We start from the raw sequence: 23,387 nt of genomic DNA, 5'->3' as shown, positions 1-23,387 counted from the left end.
CGGGGCGCAGGGTGTGTGTGACATCCATCTGATAGATTTAGAATGCAGGGAATTCATGGAAAAAATCCAGCACAGCACTGCAAATCCTTAGGGGGAGAAGTCAACCAGCTCCAGATGTTGACATGGTTGACTGCGAGCACATGAAGTGCTGCGGATTTAACTCTTGCAGTCAGAGCTGCTTTTCCCTCTGGCAGCTACCAGCAGAGGAACACGTTTGCACTTCTGGAGAGAGGCGAGATGGTGGGAGCAGTGAAGTCACACTGCCACAGTGGCTCTCAGCCTGCTAAAACAGAAGTGCTATAAATTCATTTCATTTTGAATGGAACGAGTTAGGAAGTAGTCTGAGAACATTAATTTTCCAACGTCTGATCAGTATACTTCTCATAAAAATGCAAATAAATTCTCACTATGGACTAAGCTACCTAAAGAAATTTGGGGGACGGGGGGTAGGGACCAAGCACTTCTCATTATACAAGGCCTTCAATATCATATGTTTCCTTTGGGATAAAAGAGACCACTTGTAGTGGTTAAAAACACAAATGGCACCTTGATTCAATTTTAAAATATTTGAAAGTTTGACTGGTACGTAAGTAGTTAAAGTGGAATTTCAGCTCTAGCTCTTAGCCACAGTGGATTTAAATAGCGAAGTGGATCAATGTTATGATATGACCTATGATTTTTTTTATCATTGCCTCTGGATATAGCTTTATTGCACTGTTTTTCTTTGTGAGCCAGTAGCTCATGCAGCTCTACCCCAGGACAGACCTGAAGAAACTGCGTCCATAAGTGTTTTACTAGGTTTTTTTTCTATTAAAAGAAGTATTTTGATGAAGATCTCCCGCGTTTCTGAAAGATACTTTCAAATTCAATAAATTCATTCACAAAGAGCTAGGTGCTCTGCCAAAATACCTGTGGCAGTGATGTGCTGCAGTGCTCTGAACAATACCTTGTGTGAGTAACTTCCAAATGGAGTTACTCATTGTTTGTTTTGCATTCAGAAGTGCCCTGAAATGTTTGAGCACCAAGAATGTCATTAATAAAAACGTCATTGAAGAATCCAACTGCCAAAGAAAGAGCAAGTTCAGCATGTACAGTTGGCTTCTCAGGTCTTCTGTTTACTACGTGCCCATGGGATAGAGAAGTACCCTTTGTCACCTTGCAGAAGCATCGCTTGGGTATGCATCACGCTGCAGCTTGTCACCAAGCAGTGGCAGCATGCGAGGCAGCTGTCCGGAATGGCATCACCCTGCTCAGCACTGAGGAAGGGCATTGGAAATGGACTTGGTTGAAAGGGGCTGGTGCAGTGATTTCAATGGGAAAGAGCAGAAGGAAGCAGGTGAAGCAGAGACTGGGAACAACAGCAGCATGTCACCTGGCAGCTGGCATCCAGGCTCTGTGTTACCTTGTGGGCGCAATACCCACTGCGTGTGCTACGAGGGAGTGATGCAGAAGTGATGTGTGTAGCATAGCTGCAGCTTTTCTGACTGGTATTAAAAATATAAAAATTCACTTTTCTTTAGGTCTTTTTTTTACCTTTTGCAGTTTCTTTAATAAAGTATTGCAAGGTGGCATGTTTGCTGGACCCGCAAGGGAGATCTACTTGCTGTCAACCTACTTTAAGAGTTTTTAAAAGTTTACTCCTGTGCCTCTAAACTTCTGTGTCCTCTTTATTCTTCTGATTCCATTTGCCATCTTACTATATACTAACTGGACCTGCAGCTTTTGTAGTAGTTTTTTAGCTCTTTTTGCCTGCAAAGCTTTTAACAGATATCTAGTCTTTGTCCTAGTATGTTATTCTATTTGTAAATTAATGCATTCATAAGCAAAAATCCTGACTGCTTATCATGAGTATGAAGAGATGCCTTCATAAACTAGTCTTATGCCTTATCTCGGTCTTCAGAAATAACTCACTCATTCACATTCTGTATCATTCCCCTCTTACAGTAAACCAGTTTACATGTAAACCTCTGAAACTCCTCTTAAACATTAAACTTGTGTTCTAGGAATTAACAAAAGGAAAACAAAAAGAAATGCAGCCTAAACTGCAACTATAAACTGTTTTTTGAAACTTTTTTTTTTTCCAAAATAGTAAATATGCCTTCCCCAGGAGTGCTTGCAAGAGGAGAGGAGAACCCTTACAAAGATGTCTTTGCTCAGCAGTTGCCTACAGTGATCCATGACTGCCTTTTTACCTCTCCTCTCCTCCCGCTGCCTTTTCTGCTTCTCCTCTGTCCCGCATAGAGCCAGCATTCCTGGCTGGCTCGCAGCCCTGGTTTTTGCTCTACCTTTATCTGAGTCATGTCAGATGGAGACAGAGCGTCCCAGATGTGAGAGGAAGCGTGCTGGCATTAGTGCAGGATTGAGGAGTAATAGGAGGGAGGCTCTACAGACCTTTTTTCCATAGGAGATAGTAAGAGCTTTGGTTTATGAACAAATCTGTATTTAACATTAAATGACAAGTGTTTAATTTCATAGCTGGTTGACCCAGGGAAAAAACAAACATACAAACAAACAAAAAAAGCTTGTAACATAGACAAAGGGAAGAAATATCACCAGGAAAAAAAGAGGAATTAATATGTTGCTGTATTGAAAACAGCAGTATGTACAAGCTTTGTTGTCATAGATACATTATATGTATATAAATATAAACAAATATACATATATGTATATATCTACAGATGCCCCTTTATCTCTCTATATGTGTATCTATATGTGTGTATCTCTAAAGATCTAAAATATGCCTGTTACTAAATATATTTAAAATGTGATATGTACCCCAGCGTTTGAAGAAATGCCACTGACTTTATGAATTTCTATTGAGCCATGATAAGCTTCCTGTTAAATTACATGGTTTGATGGCAATGACAATGCACTTCTTTCTGGACCTAAGAATAAGCGAACACAGATAGCAAAGTGGTTCCTTGGCTTTATCATTACGTAGTTTTAGTGTGCAACTCCATAATGTTTGATTCATAAGAGTCCAAGAACATTAGGAAAATAAACACAACGTGTTTTCTTCCTTTGTTAACTATCTTAAAATGAAAAGTGAGTTCAAATGTGTTGTTGCTGCTTCGAGCTGTGCTTAGAACCTTATTTCCCTTCCCTATCCTGCCAACGACTGAAGTGTTCTTACAGTGAGTTATTTTTGCTTGTGGACTGTACTGATGTTTGCAAGAGGTTTATTACCAATGGAGTAATAATCCTTGCTTCTTCAAATATATATATATTTCTTCTTACCTGGCTCAGGCACAGATTACTCAATTTGAACATTTCTATCATTGTTTGAAAAGTTCAGGGAGCTAGGGTGTTATCAGAGGTCAGACTTCTAAGAGAATTAAGAGTTAACAATTAAAGTAATTTTAAACAGCTAGATAAGGAGGAAAAAAAAAAGCTTTGCTTATGTCAATTGAGAAGTAACAACCAGTAGGCTGCTGATAGTGAATATAAACATAATTTGCCCTCTACGTAGCTATTAGAAGCCAATGTACTCGTAGATTTAGTTTTACTTGTTATTTAGTCGTGTTTCAGCCTTACCCTAGGGCATGTTGTGTATACTCTAATAAAGATGCAGTTCTTTCTAAAGAAGTCGTAAGCAAACAGAGGCAGGAGAGGCAGGGAAGCATCTAAACTGGAAGGGACTTCTGGAGCTCAGCTGGTCCAGGCCCTGGCAAAGGAAGGCTTACTGCAGTTAGATCCAACTTGAAGATGGTTCAAATAAAAACAAGTTCACTTTTGGGAATGCACTGATGCATGTACTTTTGAAAGCTGTCTCCTGCATGCCCTTGGGCATCAAAGTAACACGTATACAACTTAAAGATGAGGGCATTGCCTTCTCCCAAGATGTTGCCACTTAACATTGGATTATTTTTTTTTGTCCAAAATTCTTTCAAAAAAATGTTAAACTTGCATTTAGGCTTATTACAATAATTTCTTAATAATTTGTAAGAACATGTTACATTTCTGGGGGTATGTACAGCTTACGGTTTTGTGCTTTAAAATGGATGTGTGCTGGCTTTTTAACTGCTCTATTTCAGGGGGATTAATTTATATGCTAGTCTGTGAATTTAGGCAGCTCATGGCTAGAGGGAGTGATAATGCTTAAATTGTCCCAGCAAGACTGAGAGGCTGGCTGCCAGTGTCCTGAAGGAAAAACTCAAACAGCGCTCAAGAAAGTGGCAATGCAAACGCAGACGTGTGAGAACTGGAGGGTTGAATTTTACCTGCTTGCGTAGTAACAACTTTGTTATTTTCAGGCGGTGTGGAATTGCTGTGGATGAGGTTTCTGTCTGGCAATTGCGGTGATGTGATGTATGGGAGAATTCCAAGATTCACCATCTTTAAAACAAATATGTTGTAATGTAACTGTTCTGGGCTTTACAAGTTTTCAGAAAAATAGGGAATTTCCCATGGGCATTTTAACATCTTACCATTCTTTTGGGACAGAGCTGTAAAATGAGCTTTCATTTTCTTGTTGTAATTTTAAGTCAACATTTCTCCACCGCTCCCACCCCTCTAGGTTTCCTTCTACCTGGAAAGGATTCTGAGCTTTACTTCAGAAATAATTGCACATGTTGTTCTTTACGTTCTTCGAGTATTGATTGGAGAGAAATTAATTTTTTGCCTCTTAAGTTTGTGTTAAATTCCGAAAGAAGAAAAATACTGCAAAAGAGAGAAAGAGAATGAGTTCTAAAGGTGCATTTGCAAATAAACTTTTAAAGGATATATACAATGAAGTGAGAAAGGAATCTTAGATCTTAGATCAAAAAAACTAGCCCTTAAAAATTTTAACAGAGGATTGCAGATAATGGAACATGTATGTTTAGGAAAGCTTGATAAAACTGTAGAAAAATAGCATACATATGTACCTAAAGGTATAATATAACATTAAATCAAGAAGGAGATTAACTTTTTTTTTTCCATTTTTTCCTTTTTTTTTTTTTTTAAACAGTTGAACAAACAGAACATTCCGGTGTAATTCTGAAGGAAGACACCCAAACTATGGAGGCAAGTCCATCTGACTCAAGCACCAAAGATGGTGTAGATGCTGAGAAAGAGGATACTCATATAGTTAAACAGTTGCCATCTTTGGAAGAAGATGCAGAAGACCTTGAACAAGCATCTGAGCCACCGTCATATGATCTGGGCTTTAAAAAGGTTTTTAAATTTGTTGGATTCAGATTCACAGTGAAGAAAGAGAAGACAGGAAAATCAGAACCAGTTCAGCTGCTTACTGTAAAAAAGGAAACACAAGTCACTGAAGGAGCTGATGATCAAAAAGAAGTCAGCTCAGAAGAAACAGTGATGCCTGAAGATGCACCCTCTGCAGAAGACAATGCCAAAGATGCACTGATAAATGAAAAAACGGAGGATGAATCTCCTAAAACACCAGAAGCAAATGAGATTAGTTCTCAGTCATCTGCTTTAGCCAATGATACTGCATCACCATTAAGAAAATTTTTTTCTCAGGGATTGGCTGGATTTAGAAAAAAGAAGAGTTTTAGGAAGCCCAAAGAAGATGAACAACCATCTCCTACAAAAGAAGAAGAGCAAGAAAAAGAGGGGGCAGCATTAACAACTGAAACCAGCAAAAAGGAGAAATCTGAGTCTGAGAAGCAAGTTGAAGAGAAGAGTGTGACAGCAGTAACCATTGAAACACACGAGAAAGAACAAACAGAAGATGAAAAGCAAGAGTCTAAGACTGAAACAGCCATAGGAGTTGATGCAAGTGAGAAGGAAAAGCTACTAGAGCGTGATGAGCAGGATGTAGTGACAACTGTTGCTACAGCAAGTGCAGAGGAGGAAAAAGCTGAAGATGATCAAGAAGGTAAATTGGTAGAAGTCACAGAAAATATTGGTAAAAAGGAAGAAAAAACTGAAGAAGGAGAGACAGAAAGTGAAGTGACAGAGAAACCACTAATAACAATCCCTGTAATCACAGACAGTGTGAATGGAGAATTGAAGGCATCCTCGGAAGTCCTACCTGTAGGAGCAAATCTGGAGTCAACAGAGAAGTGTGAAATAAGTGACAGAACTGAAATATCCTCTGAAGATAAACTTGAAGCAGGATCTTCATTGGCAACTGAAATCTCTAGTGAAGAGTTTAAAAAGTCTGAAGAAATAGAAGGAAGTAAACCTGTGCCACTGGTGAAAGAAATGCTTGATGAAAAATCAGAGAAAGCAGAATTGAAAATTTCACCCACAACAGATGATGTCACTGAAAAGTTAGAGGCACAAGGAGAAGCTCATGATAAAACCATAGAGAAGGCGGCAAGCAAAGGACACGAGACAGAACTGACTCTGGAGGCTGCTGGATCAAAGTCCTTTTCTACTTCTGAACAGTCATTTGATACCGTGGATGATCAACGATCAGTCAAACCCACTGATGAAGGGCTACAAGGCAAAATTGGTGTAGTTATGACTGATAGTACCAAACCAGGTGAAATAACCACAGAAATAACTCCTGAAGAAGCAGCAGGAAAGAGGCCTCCAGAGGGTATCACAAATGAAGCTGAACTTCTCTCTTCTCAAGAAAAAAATAAACTACAAGGCAGTCCTTTAAAGAAACTCTTTACGGGTACTGGATTAAAAAAACTGTCTGGAAAGAAGCATAAAGGCAAAAGAGAAGAATCTAAGTTAGGGGAACAGGGAGAACTAACTCAACAGTTATCAGATTCCCCAGATAGCCCGGAAGAACAAAAGGTGGAGAGTTCTGCTTCTTCTCCTGAGGAGCTGAATGAAATTCCTTCTTTGGAAAAATCCGTAGATGGAATGCAGGTCTCTGAAAATGAAGATGCTGCAGTTTCAGATGTGGAGAGAAAAAGAGAAAGTGTTACTCCATGGGCATCATTTAAAAAGATGGTGACTCCCAAGAAACGTGTCAGAAGACCTTCTGAAAGTGACAAAGAAGAAGAAATTGATAAGACAAAAAGTGCTGCAGTGTCTGCAACTGAAAATGCAGCTGAAGAAAATCAGGTAGAGTTAAAAGAAAATGGGATGGACCAGAAAACAGAGAAAGTCACAGAAGAGCCCAAAAGAAAGGTTGACACCTCTGTGTCTTGGGAAGCCTTTATATGTGTAGGTTCTTCAAAGAAAAGAGCCAGGAAATCATCATCATCTGATGAAGAAGCTGAGCATAAATTTGGTCAAGACGGCCAAAAAATAGAAGAATCTGGACAGAGCAAAGAAACAGCAACAGATGTAATTCTTACTAGTTCTCAGGAGAGTGATCAAGGACAAGGGAATTCCTCTCCAGAACAAGCTGGAAGCCCATCTGAAGGTGAAGGTATTTCAACATGGGAGTCATTTAAAAGGTTAGTCACTCCAAGAAGGAAATCCAAAACCAGAATGGAAGAGAGAACTGAAGACTCTGTTGTGGGATCTAGCCTGGAACATTCAACATCGGATGGTGAGCCTGGAAAAGATGAATCATGGGTTCCATTTAGAAAACTTATGCCTGGCCGTAGGAAGAAAAAGTCAGATGGAAAGCCAGAACCAACTCATCTTAAACAAGCAAGAGAAGACATGGCAGAAACAACTGAGGAAGATTCAGATATTCCAGCTGTTGTTCCTTTGTCTGAATATGAAGCAGCAGAGCAAGAGAAAATTGAAGCCCAGAAAGTGAAAGATGCTGAAGCAATGAAAAAACAAACCTCAGAGGAAGAAGGAGCAGAAAAATTAGAAGACACCCTAGGAGTTAAGCAACCCAGTGAAGGGCTGGTACATGCAGTCACTGTTACTGTTGTGGAAGGGGAAAGAGCCGTTACCAGTATTGAAGAAAGGTCACCATCGTGGATATCTGCTGCTCTGACAGAGTGCATTGAGCAGGCAGAAGAGGAAGAGAAAGAAACTGAGAAAGCATTTGAATCAGAAGTTGTTGTAGAACAAGCAGTGGTAGTTGCTAAGACAGTGCCAGAGATGAGAAAGGATCTAAGTGATGATACTGCAGCAAGTGAGTTAGCGTTAACCTCAGAGGCAGTGACGGCTCTGGAGGAGACAACTGAAGCTTCCTGTGCTGAGGAAACAATGGAAGTATCCTTTGCTGAGGAGACAACTGAGATGGTTTCTGCTGTTTCACAGTTGTTGGAAACCCCAGATACTACGGAAGAAGTTACACCAGTACAAGAAGTAGAAGCCACTGAACAAAATTTGAAAGAATTAGAGAAGCAGACGCAAAAAGTTCTTCACGAAGTTGCTGAAAGAGTAAAATCGTCAGAAGTAGCACAGCTGGTTAGTGAAAGAACCATGACACCAACTGTAGTTACAAAAGTGCAAGAAATTGAGTCAGAAGTGAAAGATGATGCTAAAGATGGGAAAGTTGCAGGTCAGGAAACAGTTTTGCTTGATCAGTCCTTGAAAAGAGCAGAACACACAGAGGATGATGTCCAGCCCATGGAAAGTGCAGAGAGCATTCAGGGCAGAGATAAAATTGAAGAGAGAGGACATGAAGGTTCAGAAAGAAGTGAAATATCTACTGCAATGAAAGAAAGTACAGAAGGATATGAAAATGTGGATGTATTGAGAGATGAAAGGCAGTGGCAGGCATGTGAAGAAGTTGTAGAAGACCAAGAAATATCTGAAATGCAGAGGACAGTTGAGGAACCTTCATCACAAGACAGCAAAACAGTCACTCCCGAGGAAGAGCCATTAGCAAAGCAGGAGCCTTCAGAACAAGAGAAACTGCCACTAACAGAGTTAACAGTGGATGAGATGAAAGACGAATTTATTCCAGAAGTCCAGGCTGCAGTAAGTATTCATGAGATACAAAGGTTGATCTGTCAAAGGAAAAATCAGCAAGTGTTAACTACTATACTTGATTTAGAGCCAGGTTGTGGCAATAGTCCTGTCAAAGACCTTCCTTGTGCAGCATGGGGCACCTGAAGTTCGTTTTTAGTAAGACAGACACACAGATGTCCAGAAGGAGCAGCCACTGATGCTCATGTGCAGTGATGTGGATGCAATGACTGCAGAAAGGGGGTGGGAGATGGTGTGCATGGATCAGAAGGTGCTGAAAACAATTGCCACTGGGGCTCCTGCACAGCACACTGTGACTGAAGATATTATATGAAAACATACGATGCAGCTGTGATCCATATGATACCGTACGTAGCAGGTGGTATCTTCAGTCATAGGCAGAGATACAGTTGTAGCTGAGACACTTCTGCAAAGGGAGGAAAAGAAATGACACCACTATCTCCATCTGTGTGCAGGAGTTATTGTGACTGATGTGTTCCTATCTCCTTACCTATGTCTCCACCATCTTTCTGGCTGTCTTGGTTTCAAGTGCTGTCAGCTGTCCCTTGCTTTAGGCTGCCCTTTGTTTCCTGAGCTGTGTCCCGACACACTGGATGTGCTGGGATCTTTGTGACCTGCTAATCTCAGTGTCCTTCTTATAACATTCCTCTCCTCCTGGTCACATCTTCTGGTGCTTTCACCCAGAACATTCTCAGTCTCTCCCTGCTTGTACCCTTCTTTAAGGATCTGTTATGATTCTCCACAGGTGCAGAGCAAGACCGAAGATGAAACCTCTGCCTTGGGGCTTCCAGGTGAAGAGCCCGTGAAGCTTGAAGGAGAGGGTGAAACTCTCACCACAGGACCAGTGTGCACAGAAGCAGTTGTCGCTGTGATCCCTGTTGAACCTGAAAGACAAGACAAAATTCCTGAGTTAGACTCACAAGAACAAACTTGTACTGAAAGAGTTCCGAGCAAGGCACCTGTCCAGGGAGAGGAAGAAGATGCTGCGCTCCTTGGAGTAAAAAGCACAGAAGTCATTGCTGCTGAGGTCCCGACGCAGAATGAGGTAGAAACCTGTGCCCTTACCTCTGAAACCACAGCCTCAGAAGCAGCAGAAGCTGCTGAGCAGAGTGTGAGGGATGGGGATGGTAGGCAGTTTGTGGCAAAAGATCCTGTCCCCATCCTAGAGCCAAAATGCATAGAAACAACTGAAACCCTCTTCCAGAGTGATGAAGCCAAAGGTGGCAAAATAGAAGATGCCGTGCTCAAATCTGAAACACGCTCACCAAGCGATAAGGCTCTCACTGAGGCCATGCCCCAGACTGAAGGAGACAGCATATCTAATGCAGCATCAGCATGCCTAGGTATCACTGAAAATGGAAGCACTGCCCTCACTGACGTAAGTCCTAAGACAAGTGAACCGCTAAGCAGCTTAGTTGAAGAAAGGACTGCAGAAACAGAACAAGAACTTGTAGAAACCTCGAACTATCAAGGCTTTCAGAAAGAAGAAAGCATAAACGGGCAATTGATGGAAGGAGCCAAAGAAGTGTTTGAATCTGGAGAACAGGAAGCAGTGAGGGGTGATGAATGTTGTTCAACAGCTGTCCAGCAAGAAGTTTTAACTGCGCAGGAGGAGGGCCCCGACTCAGCCTTCCTATTAGCTGAGAGCTTGGAGGCTCAGAAAATGTCTGTGCCTGTAGCAGCTGCAGCAGTTGAAGAGCATGTCGTGGCAGAAACCGTCACACCCACAGACACAACAGCCGAAACTGCAGAGCCTTTGGCAACCACACCAGAGCAAATGGTTTCTGATAAGGTCCCATTTACCACCATTGACTCTTCAGGCAGTGAAACTGCAGAGCCTGGTAGGGCAGAAGCACCCCAGCCTCAAGTAAGTCCTGCTTACATGAATGGAGTACCAGAGAGTCCCCAGAGCACGGGACTACCCAAACAGCCTGCTGCTCCTTTAAGTGATGGTCTCTCCCTCACCCACACAGAATTTGAGGCGGATGTTGTTCCTTCTGGGACTATAGAGTCCCAGAGTACAAAAATTGTACTGAATGTCATCCAGACGGCCGTTAACAAACTTGCAGAAACAGAAGAGGCCTTTGAGTCAGAGCAGCACATTAAGACCATAGGGAAAAGCCCATCAGGTACAATTATACCTGAACTTCTGGAAAACATGCGTGTGGATCACCAATTCCTGGTAGAAAAGGAAGAGATATCAAGTATGGAACAAGAGCTCCAGCAATCCAAAGTAGAGAAACATGCTACATTAATAGAGTCTGCAGAAATTCATGCAACCGTAGGAAAAACAAAAGACATGCTGTTAACTTGTGAGGTGCTGGAAGATGGACAAAGTCAGAGTTCTCTAAGTATTGTGCCTACCCCTGAAGACATTTCAAGGGAAAGTGTAAGACTTCAGAAATCAGCGTTAGAGCTAAGTACTTCAGAAGACTCAACCAAAGACCCTCTAGATGTACACCCACTAAAACTGAAGGAAAAGGAGATTGGGCAGGTTACAGAAATCTCAGACCAACATATAGGTCAGCAAACGTGTGCAGAAAGGCAGGAAGAACAATGTCACCTACTGGTGGAGGACGGGAAGATGCAGACGTGGCAGGATGATGGTTGCCAAGAAGGCACGTCTTGTGATGGTACACAAAGTCAGAACTCCTTGGCTCCTGAGGCCTTGAATGTAAGTAGCAATTTTAGCCAGCAATTTCTTTTTCTCCCCAAAGTAGATTTTGCACTCTCTACAACTGTTGTCTCTCTCCTCTCTTTTTTTCTTAATTCCGGTGAAAGACAAGTGCTCCCCATTTCAACCAACAGGCCACAGATTTCCCTACTCTGACTACTCTACACCTTGTTTTCTGTACAGCTGTGCTCACATTAAAGGCCTTTGTCTTGACCTGTGGTTTAGGGTGATATTTCTGGGAGGTAGAACATGTAGTTTCCAGTTTTCCAAGATACGTTAAACACATGCCATAAAGATGTGTATAAGATTTAATCCACAAACTTTTTTTTTTTAATTTATCGTAAAGGAGGTGAGTGTTGCCTTCCATGGTAAACTTGAAGTGCCTCATTCCCAAAGCTCTTTATACTTCAGTGAAATCCAAATCAGAAAAGGTGATAGGTATAGTCTCTCTCTTAGCTATTTACTGTTCTTGCTTAACAAGGCCACATGACTGTCTTTAAATCCATTTCTAAAGCTGCTTGGGAAAGATAATAAGGTGTTTTTGAGAGAGTAAGTTGTCATTAATACTTTGTTTTTTGTACTGTCTTCTTACTTTCAGATGTGCTAAGTATCCACGTGGCATTTGGAGAGATGCTGGTCCTAGAGAACAACTGACAATCCTGTGACAGAACCAGGAGCTTAATTCACTACTCTTTATTCTTGGATGTTAACATTTGCTCTTTTGAAGACTTCACGTTTTTTGTCATTGTCATTAAAAAACAATGCCTTTAATGTTGGGTATATCTACACGTGTTCCATTCAAAGGTCATTTGCCTCTGCCCAAAATATCCCATTTAGACTGGAAATGCACAACCGAGTGAATGGACAGACCACTAAAATTTGTGCCACAGTTATTACCGTCCCCTCACTTAACGTGTCCTGTCTGTGCCCTGACTTCTTGAATCCCTTCATTCATCCCAAAATCCCCTACCTCCTTTCTGCAGTCTCCCTTACCCCCAAACATCTTCCGTAGCTGCCTTGATCCGACCTACGAGTGGCCACAGCTGCTGCTCAACTTCTGTGCTGAGGGGAAAGAGGAGAGCTGGCTGACTGAGAACACATGAGACTTCTGGCTGACTAGCAGACATGTCTAGCAAACAGCAGGAACTGGATCACGCACAAATCCTTGAGCAAGATGCTCAAGATTTCTGCCTTTCAGTCCCATTCAGGTATCTCCATCCATCCTTCAGTTGTGTTTGTGCAGGCCTGATTTAGTCAGAAATTACTTCTACAGTGTAGCTTGAAAGGAGATTGAGAATGCTCTTTTTCTGTTGTTCAAGACTTCAGGTTTCAGGACTGTACTGTAATGTGTTTAATATTTATATGTATGTCTTAAACCCAGTTCTGATTTTATTGTAGAGCTATGATACTTCTGTACCGTTTAGGCGTACCCTTAAAGGAATTTTGTAGAGTAGCCTGGAGAGGAAATTGATACTGGTGGAGTGGAATTTGATAACATGTAGTTTCCTATTTATTGTTCCAGGTTTTTCCCTTTGTAAAATCTCTCCAAAACTTGGCTGTCATGCTTTGAATATTTATATGTATATCCTAAGCCCAGTTCCGATTTTAATGTAGAACTATTGTATTTCTAAAGACAAAAGGAGAGCCCTGACCTGTGTCAGATCCAACTGTGTTGACCAACGTCACTTCAACTTGCAGTCCTCCCAGGTTTCTGAGAACCCTCCAGACTTAGTATTTCCCTGCTGTCTTACTCATACAGCAACCCCAGCTGTACCACAACACCCAAATCACACTCTGCTCAGTCCTGGTCACTGCCCCATTCATCCCCAAGCCTTTACCTCCACCCACACCATCTAACGTCCAGGCAGGTAATGAATTCTGCTTTGGATTGCAAAAGACAGAAGTTTGGGGTGCTGAGGTCCTGGGATGTCCGTCCCTAATAGCAGTAGGTCTTCCCTTTTGTTGTTTACATTAAAATCAAACATGGGGTACCAGTCACAGCTCTGATTTCTAAAGTGAAGGTTACAGATCGCACTTTGTGAAACCGATGCCCACCAAGTTGAACAATAGCTCACTATCCTACCTGTATAGTAATTTATTTTAAAAACAACTTTTAGTGTACAAATGCTCTTGTTATGGCAGGTGCTTGCCTCTCCTCGGGGCTGCACGTACAGCAAGCAATGCGACTGATTGCACTGGTGTGATTGCACCATCTGGTGCTGCCCTGTGTGGAAGCATCAAAAGATTTTTCCTTACCTCAGAGCAAATTATATAAATATTTAAAGCCAAACAATGTGGTTTCAAACAATCCAGTCTGTCTTTGTCCATTGTTAGTGGCAGCTTTCCCCCTTAGCTTTGGGCAATTCCAACAACTTCTGTTGGTTTCCACAGGTTTAAGTTGGCTTGCAAGTTAATCATGCTCTTAATAACACCTCACAAGTGCAAACTTGGCTGAATTTGTACAAATTGTGTACCTATGTACGTTAAGCCATATTGCAATGACTGCAGCAGGTAAAATGAGATAACAATAGCATGACCTGTGTAATCCTGATTCTTATGTTTGTAGCTCCAAAGCTGTTAATAATATGTAAAGTTAATTCTTGTCTGAACCTCATTTAAATAAAGCTAGCTTTATCACAATGTAAATTGTCTGTTGGTAGTAATTGGGCAGGCAAGTGCTTAAACTTGCTTGTTTTCTCCATTAATCCAGGGCCTAGGTAAGCAATGCGACAACCGTAACCATAAAACAAATACAAAGGCTTCTTGTAACTGACAGCTAAGAATATATATTGCACCTGAACCCATGCTAACGGTGCAAGGAGCATGACTCTGTCTAAATATCCTACTTTGTTCCAGCATATTGCTTTGGCCTCTGAAACTCTCATTTGAGACTGTGACTTCTGGCTTGTGCTTAAAAGCTTGAAGCTTTCTTTAATCCAATGTATTGGGTTACTGAATTTGATTTTGTGTTTTTAACGTAGATTTTCATTGATTAAATAAAATACAACTACAAATTTGTTTTAACGTGTGTATGTGTTTTTTTTTTCAGCTTGCTTACTGTAAGTTGTTTTGATGGTTGCTTAATCTTCAGAGTTAGATTTGCTCCTGACGATTCATTTGTTGACTGACGTTCAGCTTTTGATGTGAATTAATGGAGCTAATTGCAGAATTAAATGGCAACTTGGGTATAAGTTTCTATAAAATATGCATGTACTATTAAGATACTTCAGAAAACTGTGAAGAAAGAAAAAAAAATCCATTAAATTCAAGACAGATAATAGTATTCAGTGAGCCAGAATGAAAAATCAGTAAATCACGTGCCTTGTATAGACTCACACTTGAACTCATTTTGTAAAAGCTACGTTTGTGTTCTTGTCTCAGCCATGAAGCTGAGACGCTAAATTCATTATCAGCAAACACCTGCGCTGGTCACAGTAAACGCAGACACTAAAGTCTTCTGCCCATCCTTGTGCAAGGTTTGTGCATTTATGATATCCTGGTACTTGTTAATATGAAGGTCCCTGAACAAGCATCAGTGTAGGGACTGGCGACCAAGGCACCTGAATCAGCAGGAGGCTGTTTTGTAGGAAATAGCTTGAGTATCCTGCCTGTTAGCTCAAGCTCTGGAAGCAGATCTGGCTCTCCCGTTCAGACCTGGAGCATATGGGAGGCAGCTGTGCTCGCGGAGGAACCTGCACAGCCTGGATACAGCAAGTGCCTGGGGACGGGCCGGCAGCTTGCCGGAAACAGGATGCCTGAGATGGTCGCGTCTGGATGCCGAATGCTGGATGTTTGTCGGTCACACAGCCACATGGGAGGGGAGCGGGCCTGAGGAGGCTGGCGGCCCTGCAAGGAAAGGTATGGTTTGGTACGAGGAGCAATGAGGAATTGTTGCCCAGTGGGACTGGCAGCACAGCGTGTCAAGTCCTGGCTTCTTGGTGATGGACGAGAAGTGGCAAAAGAAGGGGTGTGAACACATCTAAGATGCTGCTAGCAAGGTGGAAGCTTGGCCACCACAATATTTGTATCTAATTTAGGGCTGAGGGCATTTCTAGTTGGACGCTAAGTTTAGTCTTTACAAAAGAGAGAATGAAAGATAACAGTAAATAAGATTGCAGATGACACCAAGTTAGGTGCGTGTGTCGATCTGCTCGAGGGAAAGAAGGCTCTGCAGGAGGATCTGGATAGGCTGGAGCGATGGGCTGAGGTCAACTGTATGGAGTTCAACAAGGCCAAGTGCCGGGTCCTGCAGCTGGGGCACAACAACCCCAAGCAGCGCTACAGGCTGGGAGATGAGTGGCTGGAAAGCTGCCTGGCCGAGAAGGACCTGGGAGTATTGGTTGATAGTCGGCTGAATATGAGCCAGCAGTGTGCTCAGGTGGCCAAGAAGGCCAACAGCATCCTGGCTTGCATAAGAAGCAGTGTGGCCAGCAGGTCTAAGGAGGTGATTGTCCCCCTGTACTCGGCTCTGGTGAGGCCGCACCTCGAGTACTGTGTTCAGTTTTGGGCCCCTCGCTACAGGAAGGACATGGAGGTGCTCGAGCGAGTCCAGAGAAGGGCAACGAAGCTGGTGAGGGGTCTGGAGAACAAGTCTTACGAGCAGCACCTGAGGGAGCTGGGGTTGTTTAGCCTGGAGAAGAGGAGGCTCAGGGGAGACCTCATCGCTCTCTATAGGTACCTTAAAGGAAGCTGTAGAGAGGTGGGGGTTGGTCTATTCTCCCATGTGCCTGGTGACAGGACGAGGGGGAATGGGCTAAAGTTGTGCCAGGGGAGGTTTAGGTTGGATATTAGGAAGAACTTCTTTACCAAAAGGGTTGTTAGGCATTGGAATGGGCTGCCCAGGGAGGTGGTTGAGTCGCCATCCCTGGAGGTCTTTAAAAGACGTTTAGATGTAGCCCTTAGTGATATGGTTTAGTGGAGGACTTGTTAGTGTTGGGGCAGAGGTTGGACTAGATGATCTTGGAGGTCTCTTCCAACCTAGACGATTCTGTGATTCTGTAAAGAATTCAGGAATGTTCTGATCTACTCATTGCTATGTACAACACAAAAAAAAAAAAAAAAAAAAAAACAGACAAACAAAGCAATCCCACCACCACCACCCCCAGAAATGCCACCAAATTGAAGTGAGTTCCCTTTGTGTGTGCATGGATAGAAAACTAGCTTTACAAGAAATAAAGTTGATCAATAAAACCTAAATGCAGCAGAAGGCCACAGTGTAACTTCTGTGATGAAGACCTTGTTAAAGAATATGCTCATACATACCAGCATAAGTAATAAGAATAATCTGTTCATATCTTTAAAGTTATACTTAGCAATGAATTGAAAATGCTGTGAAGACAGTGATTTCCCTTTCTGCAGGAGGCGGCGGGAGTGGCAGCTTTTAAAATTTGATAAAAACAAGAAATATAAAAGTATCTGGACAACCAATTCTGACCTTTAAAGAATAAAGTTCAGTGTAGCTCTATTTTTCCCCTCATGGCTATTTTCTTGAGTAATAGAAAGGGAGATACTGAGAATGGATAATGGGTTTAGATAAAGGGGTCTGGATAACTGAATAATCTACTGTAGATAAAAGGCATGGACCAAAGTTTAGAAGGTTACATTTGAATTTTAAATGAGTTAGACTGAAATATTAATGATTCTTATGCTTAGAAGAGCTTAAAATAGGCTGTTGAAAGAGGAGTGCTGAGGTTAGCCCATTTTAATGTTCCGGTGAGAAATCACTGCTTGATTCTGCTGTGAGCTCAAAATGTAACCAAATCATGGGAACAGAGCACCAGTAACAACAACAACAACAAAGATACTCTGATTTTAAGCAAAGAAAATGAAGTAGGGGGAGTAGTAGTGATCACGCATGGAGAATTAACATTTTTCCCCAGGCTGGGAGGAGGTGATCCGTGCTGAAGAAGGGACACCTCTCAGGGAACATGTGTGAAAGGTAACTATCCTACCAGACTCCTTGCCAAAAACCTGGTGAAAGTTTATATGGATAGAAAGGGAACACTGCATTAATTCATGGAAGAAAATCCACTGAGAGATTTCAAATATGCAGAAAGCACACCTGAGTCAGGAAATCCCAAAACTGAGTCTGTGAAAATATAAACATAAAGGGAAGTACCACATACACTCGTCATGTACTTATACCCTGCCTCACGTACCCGCTTAGAGCCACTGTCTGTGACAGGATCTAACATTACAGTTGTGCTTTGTAGTATATCGCTATTGCACTCTTACCTGCTGGAGCACTTTGGAATCAACACATGCCTGAAGTTAGCACAAGGCTGAAGAAAATGGGTTGTTTTTCCTGACTCACTGTCCACATTGCTTGTCACTGAGGCTGTCTGACGCTTGTGCTTTCTCCTCCCCTCAGGAGGTAGTTATTTCTGCTCTGCCTCTCGGGAATGGCAATGGCTGCTGGTTGTGCTGCTGTTCAGAGATTGTGCCCAGAAACTGAGGGAGTTAAGTTCTTCTGCTTTGACTTGCCACCTGCCTCCAAACCTTCCTGTCACCAGCATTTCTGGCAGGTTTCTTCTCTCTCTGCCCAAGATATTGCTTAGAGACAGTTTTTGGTCAGAGACACATTGATTTCCCCTATGGGTAAGCCCTCTGTGGTCTGATGAGGATGACAGTAATTGAAGCGCTCCTTAGATGTGTGACCACATCTACCTACCTCTCAGAAGTATCCCATAATCCTGATAGCAAAACACTACAGCCCTCCATTTACTAGATTATGAACTAATTTTTATCCAGAAAAGCTAGAAGAGCTCTGCATCAGACCATGGCACCTGCTCCTTCCACTGCCAAAGAAGCAGGCAACATAATCTCTCTGCGTCCAACAGGAGTCCTCTTCTCTGCCCCAGTATTCCCTCGAGTGTTGCCTCCAAGTAAATCATTCCCTCAGAGAGGGAAAGGACACTAATGCTCACACAGCAGCTGAATGTAGACCAACTCTTTAGTAGCTCTGTAATTGAGGATGACTAAGGTACCACATGCACTACAGACATTAAGCACAAGCTGTTCAACAGAGTTCAGAGGATAAGCTTTTTCTTTGCCAGGTGTTTTCAAGACATTACCATTGCTTCTGTAGTAATACTGCTGACACCAGGAGCGTCTGTCTCTTCTGCGGCCTCAGATGTAGCAGATTCCTAGTGCCATGTGGGCTGACTACAGCATCCTCTGTTGTTCAAAGATTTGCAATCCTTGGTTTGCACTTTGCCATTTGTTAACAATGCTTAATTAAACCAGGTGTGGAAAAAGGGCATCATATTTTCACTTTGGCAAACAAGAAAGATCTGAGTTCCCTTCATTTACTTTTAACCAAATCTACGGACATCTGTTAGTTATTCAACTAAGGGCAACTCCTAATCATCATAAACACACGGACACAGGGAAAGAGGGAAAATCAGAGAAACAATGATAGGTGGAGGAACCTTGGTAACCTAATCAGTGAAAACCTAATCAGTGATAATTACAGCACACTGAATTGGCTGTTTCCTAAGACCATCCCTGGATGAGACCATTGTCTCGGGTGTGAAACCCACCAGGATGAGTCAACAGGGAAACTCCCCAGAAAACTGCCATCTGAAACTGCTAAGGGACTCATGGGATGCAGGAGGAAGAGCATTTGGGGACTGTATAAAACTGACTACAGGATGTTTGAAGGGGACTGTGGGAAGGGGTTAAGAATTAGGGGGTGTTTAGTGAGAGGAACAAAGGTGGGGAAAGGAAATAACCAAGGTAGACTGGAGAGGAACAACTGTAGGAAAAGGATAGAGGTAAGAAAGGGCTGTTTGAATGTAAAGGTGGCTGATCAGCAGCTTGTCAGACTGAGCCCTGTGCTTAATCAGCACAGTCGGTCCCCTACCCTGTGTAAATCTGATTTCTGGCTGCTTTCTGAGTGGCCATGCTCTCTGCTCTGCACGTGCAGGTGTGAACACGGTGGGCAGGAGCAGAGGTCTGTGTGCCAACAGCTGGGTGAGTTATGACCTTGGGGCTTCTGGGTGCTGCTGCCAGTGACTGGAGCAGGGCAGAGGGCTGGGGGCCCAAAGCCCACAGTAGGAGCAACCCATGTGTTGTGGGGGCCACACTGCAGTAGCAGATTCAAATCCTGATCAGTGGGAGAGGAGGAGCAGGATCAGGCCACCCATGCTGTGGGCATGCAGCTGGGTGCTGGTAAAGACAGAGCTTTCTCTCTGTGTTAACCTCTGTGCCTGGGCACTTACGTATTTGTGTGTGTGTGCTCACTGGCAGGACATGCTCAGGCTCTGTCTCCTCACTGGACCTGGGAACGTGGAGCTGCAGCAGCCTACCACTGGGATAGGCAGTACTGGGGCCCAGAGAGTGGCCGCCCCTAGGCCTTGAACTTCCCTCGCATAGCTGGAACATGGTGTGCAGGGAACATCCAGCATTTCCCCCCGTAAATCATTTCTGCCACCCAGCTGTTGGCTCGTGTCTCTCCTGGCAGCTCTGCTGACAGACAGTGAGGGCAGGACCCCCTGGAGGCTCGCTGCCCCGTCCCCACCTGGCCTCACCTGAGGCCAGACTGTTTGACACCCGTGGATGCCGTTTGTGGTGGCCTGGCAGCACCTCCTGCCTCCAGCACCTCTTTCTGGGGGAACTGGGTGCTCAGGAAAAGGAAAAGCTCCTTTAAGAAAGGCTGCTCCTCTACCGAGTGCTGGATTTACTGCCCTTACTCCAGCTGCTCCAAGATGGGGGCGGCGAGGGCCCATTCTGCCCACTTGGGCTGGCCAGCGCGGCCTCTGGGCATGGAGGTGCTGCTACAGAAAGGCTCTGTGGGACACCAGGTGCCTGCCTCTGTCATGGGCTGCTGGACAGCAAGCCAGGAGGCCCGGGTGGCTGCACTGGTGTGACTGCACCATCTAGTGCTGTTCTCCGCATGCTCGCAGCCGGGCCTTCTGTCAGCAGGAGGCTCAGCTGGTTTCTCACAGGTCAAAACGAATTGTACCCGTGGTGGTTTTACCCAGCTGGGCAGCTGAGCTCCACCACAGCTGCTTTCCCACTGCCTCTCCTCAAAGGGAAAGGGGGAGAAAATACGATGGAAAGGGCTCAAGGGTTGAGATAAGGACAGGGAGATCACTCAACAATTATTGTCACAGGCAAAACAGACTCAGAGTAGGGAGATTAATGCAATTTATTGCCTATTACTAACAAGCTAGAGCAGTGAGAGACTAAAAGCAAATTAAAACCACCTTCCCCCCATCCACCCTCTTCTACCTCCTTCCCCCAAGTAGCATAAGGGAACAGGGAATGGGGGCTGCAGTCAGTCCCTGAGGCTTCGTCTCCGCTGCTCCCTCACGGTCACTCCCTGCCCCTGCTCCATGTGGGGTCCCTCCCACGGGATGCCGTCCTTCCCGAACTGAGCCTGCGGGGGCTGCCCACAGGCAGCAGCTCTTCAGGAACTGCTCCCACACGGCTCCATACCACGGGGTCCATCCCCCAGGAGCAAACTGCTCCAGCACGGGTCCCCATGGGCGGCAGCTCCAGCCCAGGGCCTGCTCCTGCGGGGGCTCTCCATGGGCCGCAGCCTCCTCCAGGCCACATCCACCTGCTCCACTGGGGGCTCCTCCACCCATGGGCTGCAGCGTGGAGATCTGCTCCATGTGGGACCCATGGGCTGCAGGGGGACAGCCTGCTCCACCAGGGGCCTCTCCACAGGCCGCAGGGGAACTGCTGCTGTGTGCCTGGAGCACCTCCTGCCCTCCTGCTACGCTGACCTGGGGGTCTGCGGTGCTGGTTCTCACTCCTCTCTCCCAACTGCTGTTGTGCAGCAGTTTTTTTTTCTTCCCCTTTCTTAAATCTGCTCTCACAGAGGTGCAAACAACATCACTTACTGGCTTGGATCTGCCCAGTGGTGAGTCCCTTATGGAGAAGGCTGGATCTGGCCCTTATCTGACATGGGGCAGCTTCTGGCCTCATCTCACAGAGGCCACCCCCGCAGCCCCCGTCTACCAAAACCTTGCCACATAAGCCCAATACAACACCTCAAGTACACCTAGAGCTGTATCTGAGGCATCATTGCCACAGAAATCAGGTCCTGGACTCTTGCAATGCTATTGCTAACGTGGAAACCCAACCAGAAGCCAGCACTCAAGGCTGCCCAGGCAGGAGTGAGGCTGGAATGGGCTCCCTGGAGCAGAGTGACTTCTGCAGCCCCAGTTACAGGGGTCCTCTTGGCTGTTTCTGCAGGAAACGTCTTGTTTCATAAATAACCCAAAAGCTGGAGAAATTGACATTGCAAAAGCAGCAGCTACTTCAAGCCACTGTCTTTGCTGTTACATGAGCTCTCATTCAGCTTGGAAAGTCATTAAAGAGGAAAAAGAATCACAGCATCAGCTTGCATTGGTACTGTGTGTGCATAAGATGCACATGTAGAATAATAAGCTACTTCAGTGGTCTCTAGCAGAAAAAATCCAGACTCAGCTTTAGATTATGAGCTGTGTTCAGTACCAGCATGAACCAAGTCAGGAAGAAAAAAGGCAGTGTTGGAAATAAATGCCTGTGGCTGTTCCCTCAGCTCCTGCTCAGGTGCTGCCGTAGCACACAGCTCCTGCTAAGGCCTGGTGCTGGCTGGTAGCAGCCCTGTTCATCTCAGTAAGAGCAGCACATGCACAGGGTACCAAGGCCAGAAGGGGACAAGATCTGCTCTCGTTGCACCTTTACAAGAATAACTCCTTGGTAGTTTCTGATCAAAGCCTTCTGAAGTGGTTCCATCAGCAGCCAGGCTGCTAGGCTTGTGTGCTCACAGAGTGTCACAGGGAATGCCTGCAGTGTGATGGAAAAGGAAGGATGAGCATTCTCACTCCCAGCTAGGCAACTGTTTTGTTTATAAGTGCATGAGTTAGTGACTTTGTGAGTTAATGAGCGGGTGAATTAATGAAGCAACTATTTAGAGAATTAAGAAGTTGGTCTAATCTATCAAAAGGAGATTGTACCCTTGCTAATGAGCTCATGAAAGAAAGCTTGATTCACAGAGTATGTTGCTCTGTGAATGTGAGAGACCCAAATGAACCGTGACATTTTATCAGTGTCAGAAGTTGGATCTCTCTCTGACACGTCTGTTGGCAGGGACGAGCTGCTTCACCAGGCCAACTGAGGCAATTGGTTAAGTGCGTGTGTGTGTCATGGTGACAAATGAAAAACTGAATAATGAGCGTCAACAACTGGGAGACAAATTTGGGAAAGAGGGACTGTGAAAATCTAAGTGAGATGTGTCCTGGGTGGAAAGCTGCTGCATGGATGCTAATGAAATTTGGCATGAGTTTGAAGACAGGCTTCTTGTAATTTAAAGAAGGGAAAGGGGAAAGATGCTATGTGTTGGCTACTAGGCAGTTGTCTAAGAGCAGCAACAGACGAGATGAAGGGAGAGATTGTATGAGTGAAAGAGGAAAATGAGGAAAAGGAAAATGGAAGGAGTACCTGGGAAGTAAAGTATAGACAGATAGAAATGCAAAACGAATTGCTTGAATCAAAACTTCAGCCCCAGATAATTGCAGAAGCCAAAGGGCACAGTAGGAGATTGCTGGAAGACACTGTTAGACCAACTTAAAGTCTGTTGGATATTTGGGATTTATTGGACCCTGGTCCCCTGTCCTCAGGGGGAGGTGATAAGAGGGATGATCCTCCTACCCCCATCCCTCTACCAGTAATGAAGACAGGACAACAGAGCACTCACATGAGTGTGTGCCTGCTTCCCCCTGTAATAACTACTAGACACCAGCCTTATTGCTTGGCTGCTGTGGCAGTCAGACTGAAAACTGCCTAATTGAAACCCCCTGTTTTAGCTGAAATGGAGGAAGCAGCCCCCATTGTCCCAGGTGCCAGACAAACATCCCCCACCCCCACCCCCCTGGCAGAGCCAAATCTCTGGACAGTTATTTGTGAGCAGGGACATCTCAGACCCATAGCAAAGGGAGCAGAGGGAGCACTGGAATCATTAGCCTTA

The 23,387-nt window shown here is 44.2% G+C and overlaps 1 protein-coding gene across 4 annotated transcripts in view; it reads left to right on the top strand.

Moving 5' to 3' along the window:
* AKAP12 (A-kinase anchoring protein 12) overlaps positions 1 to 14,447 on the top strand; it is a 30,380-nt gene extending 15,933 nt beyond the window's left edge. For 3 of the 4 annotated variants that reach the window (XM_035538960.2, XM_035538958.2, XM_035538959.2), the window contains exons 2-4: positions 4,949 to 8,742; positions 9,497 to 11,425; positions 12,024 to 14,439. In XM_035538960.2, the coding sequence (XP_035394853.1) occupies positions 4,999 to 8,742; positions 9,497 to 11,425; positions 12,024 to 12,032 (5,682 nt within the window). In that variant the 5' untranslated portion in view covers positions 4,949 to 4,998 and the 3' untranslated portion in view covers positions 12,033 to 14,439. Of the gene's footprint in view, positions 1 to 4,948; positions 8,743 to 9,496; positions 11,426 to 12,023 lie in introns of all 4 variants that reach the window. The other variant, XM_035538957.2, reaches the window with a different exon arrangement.
* Positions 14,448 to 23,387: the final 8,940 nt, after the last annotated feature.

The sequence above is a fragment of the Cygnus atratus genome, chromosome 3, assembly GCF_013377495.2.
Source record: "Cygnus atratus isolate AKBS03 ecotype Queensland, Australia chromosome 3, CAtr_DNAZoo_HiC_assembly, whole genome shotgun sequence".
In the NCBI taxonomy this organism is placed as follows: Eukaryota; Metazoa; Chordata; class Aves; order Anseriformes; family Anatidae; genus Cygnus; species Cygnus atratus.
This window is presented reverse-complemented; position numbering and strand designations above follow the sequence as displayed.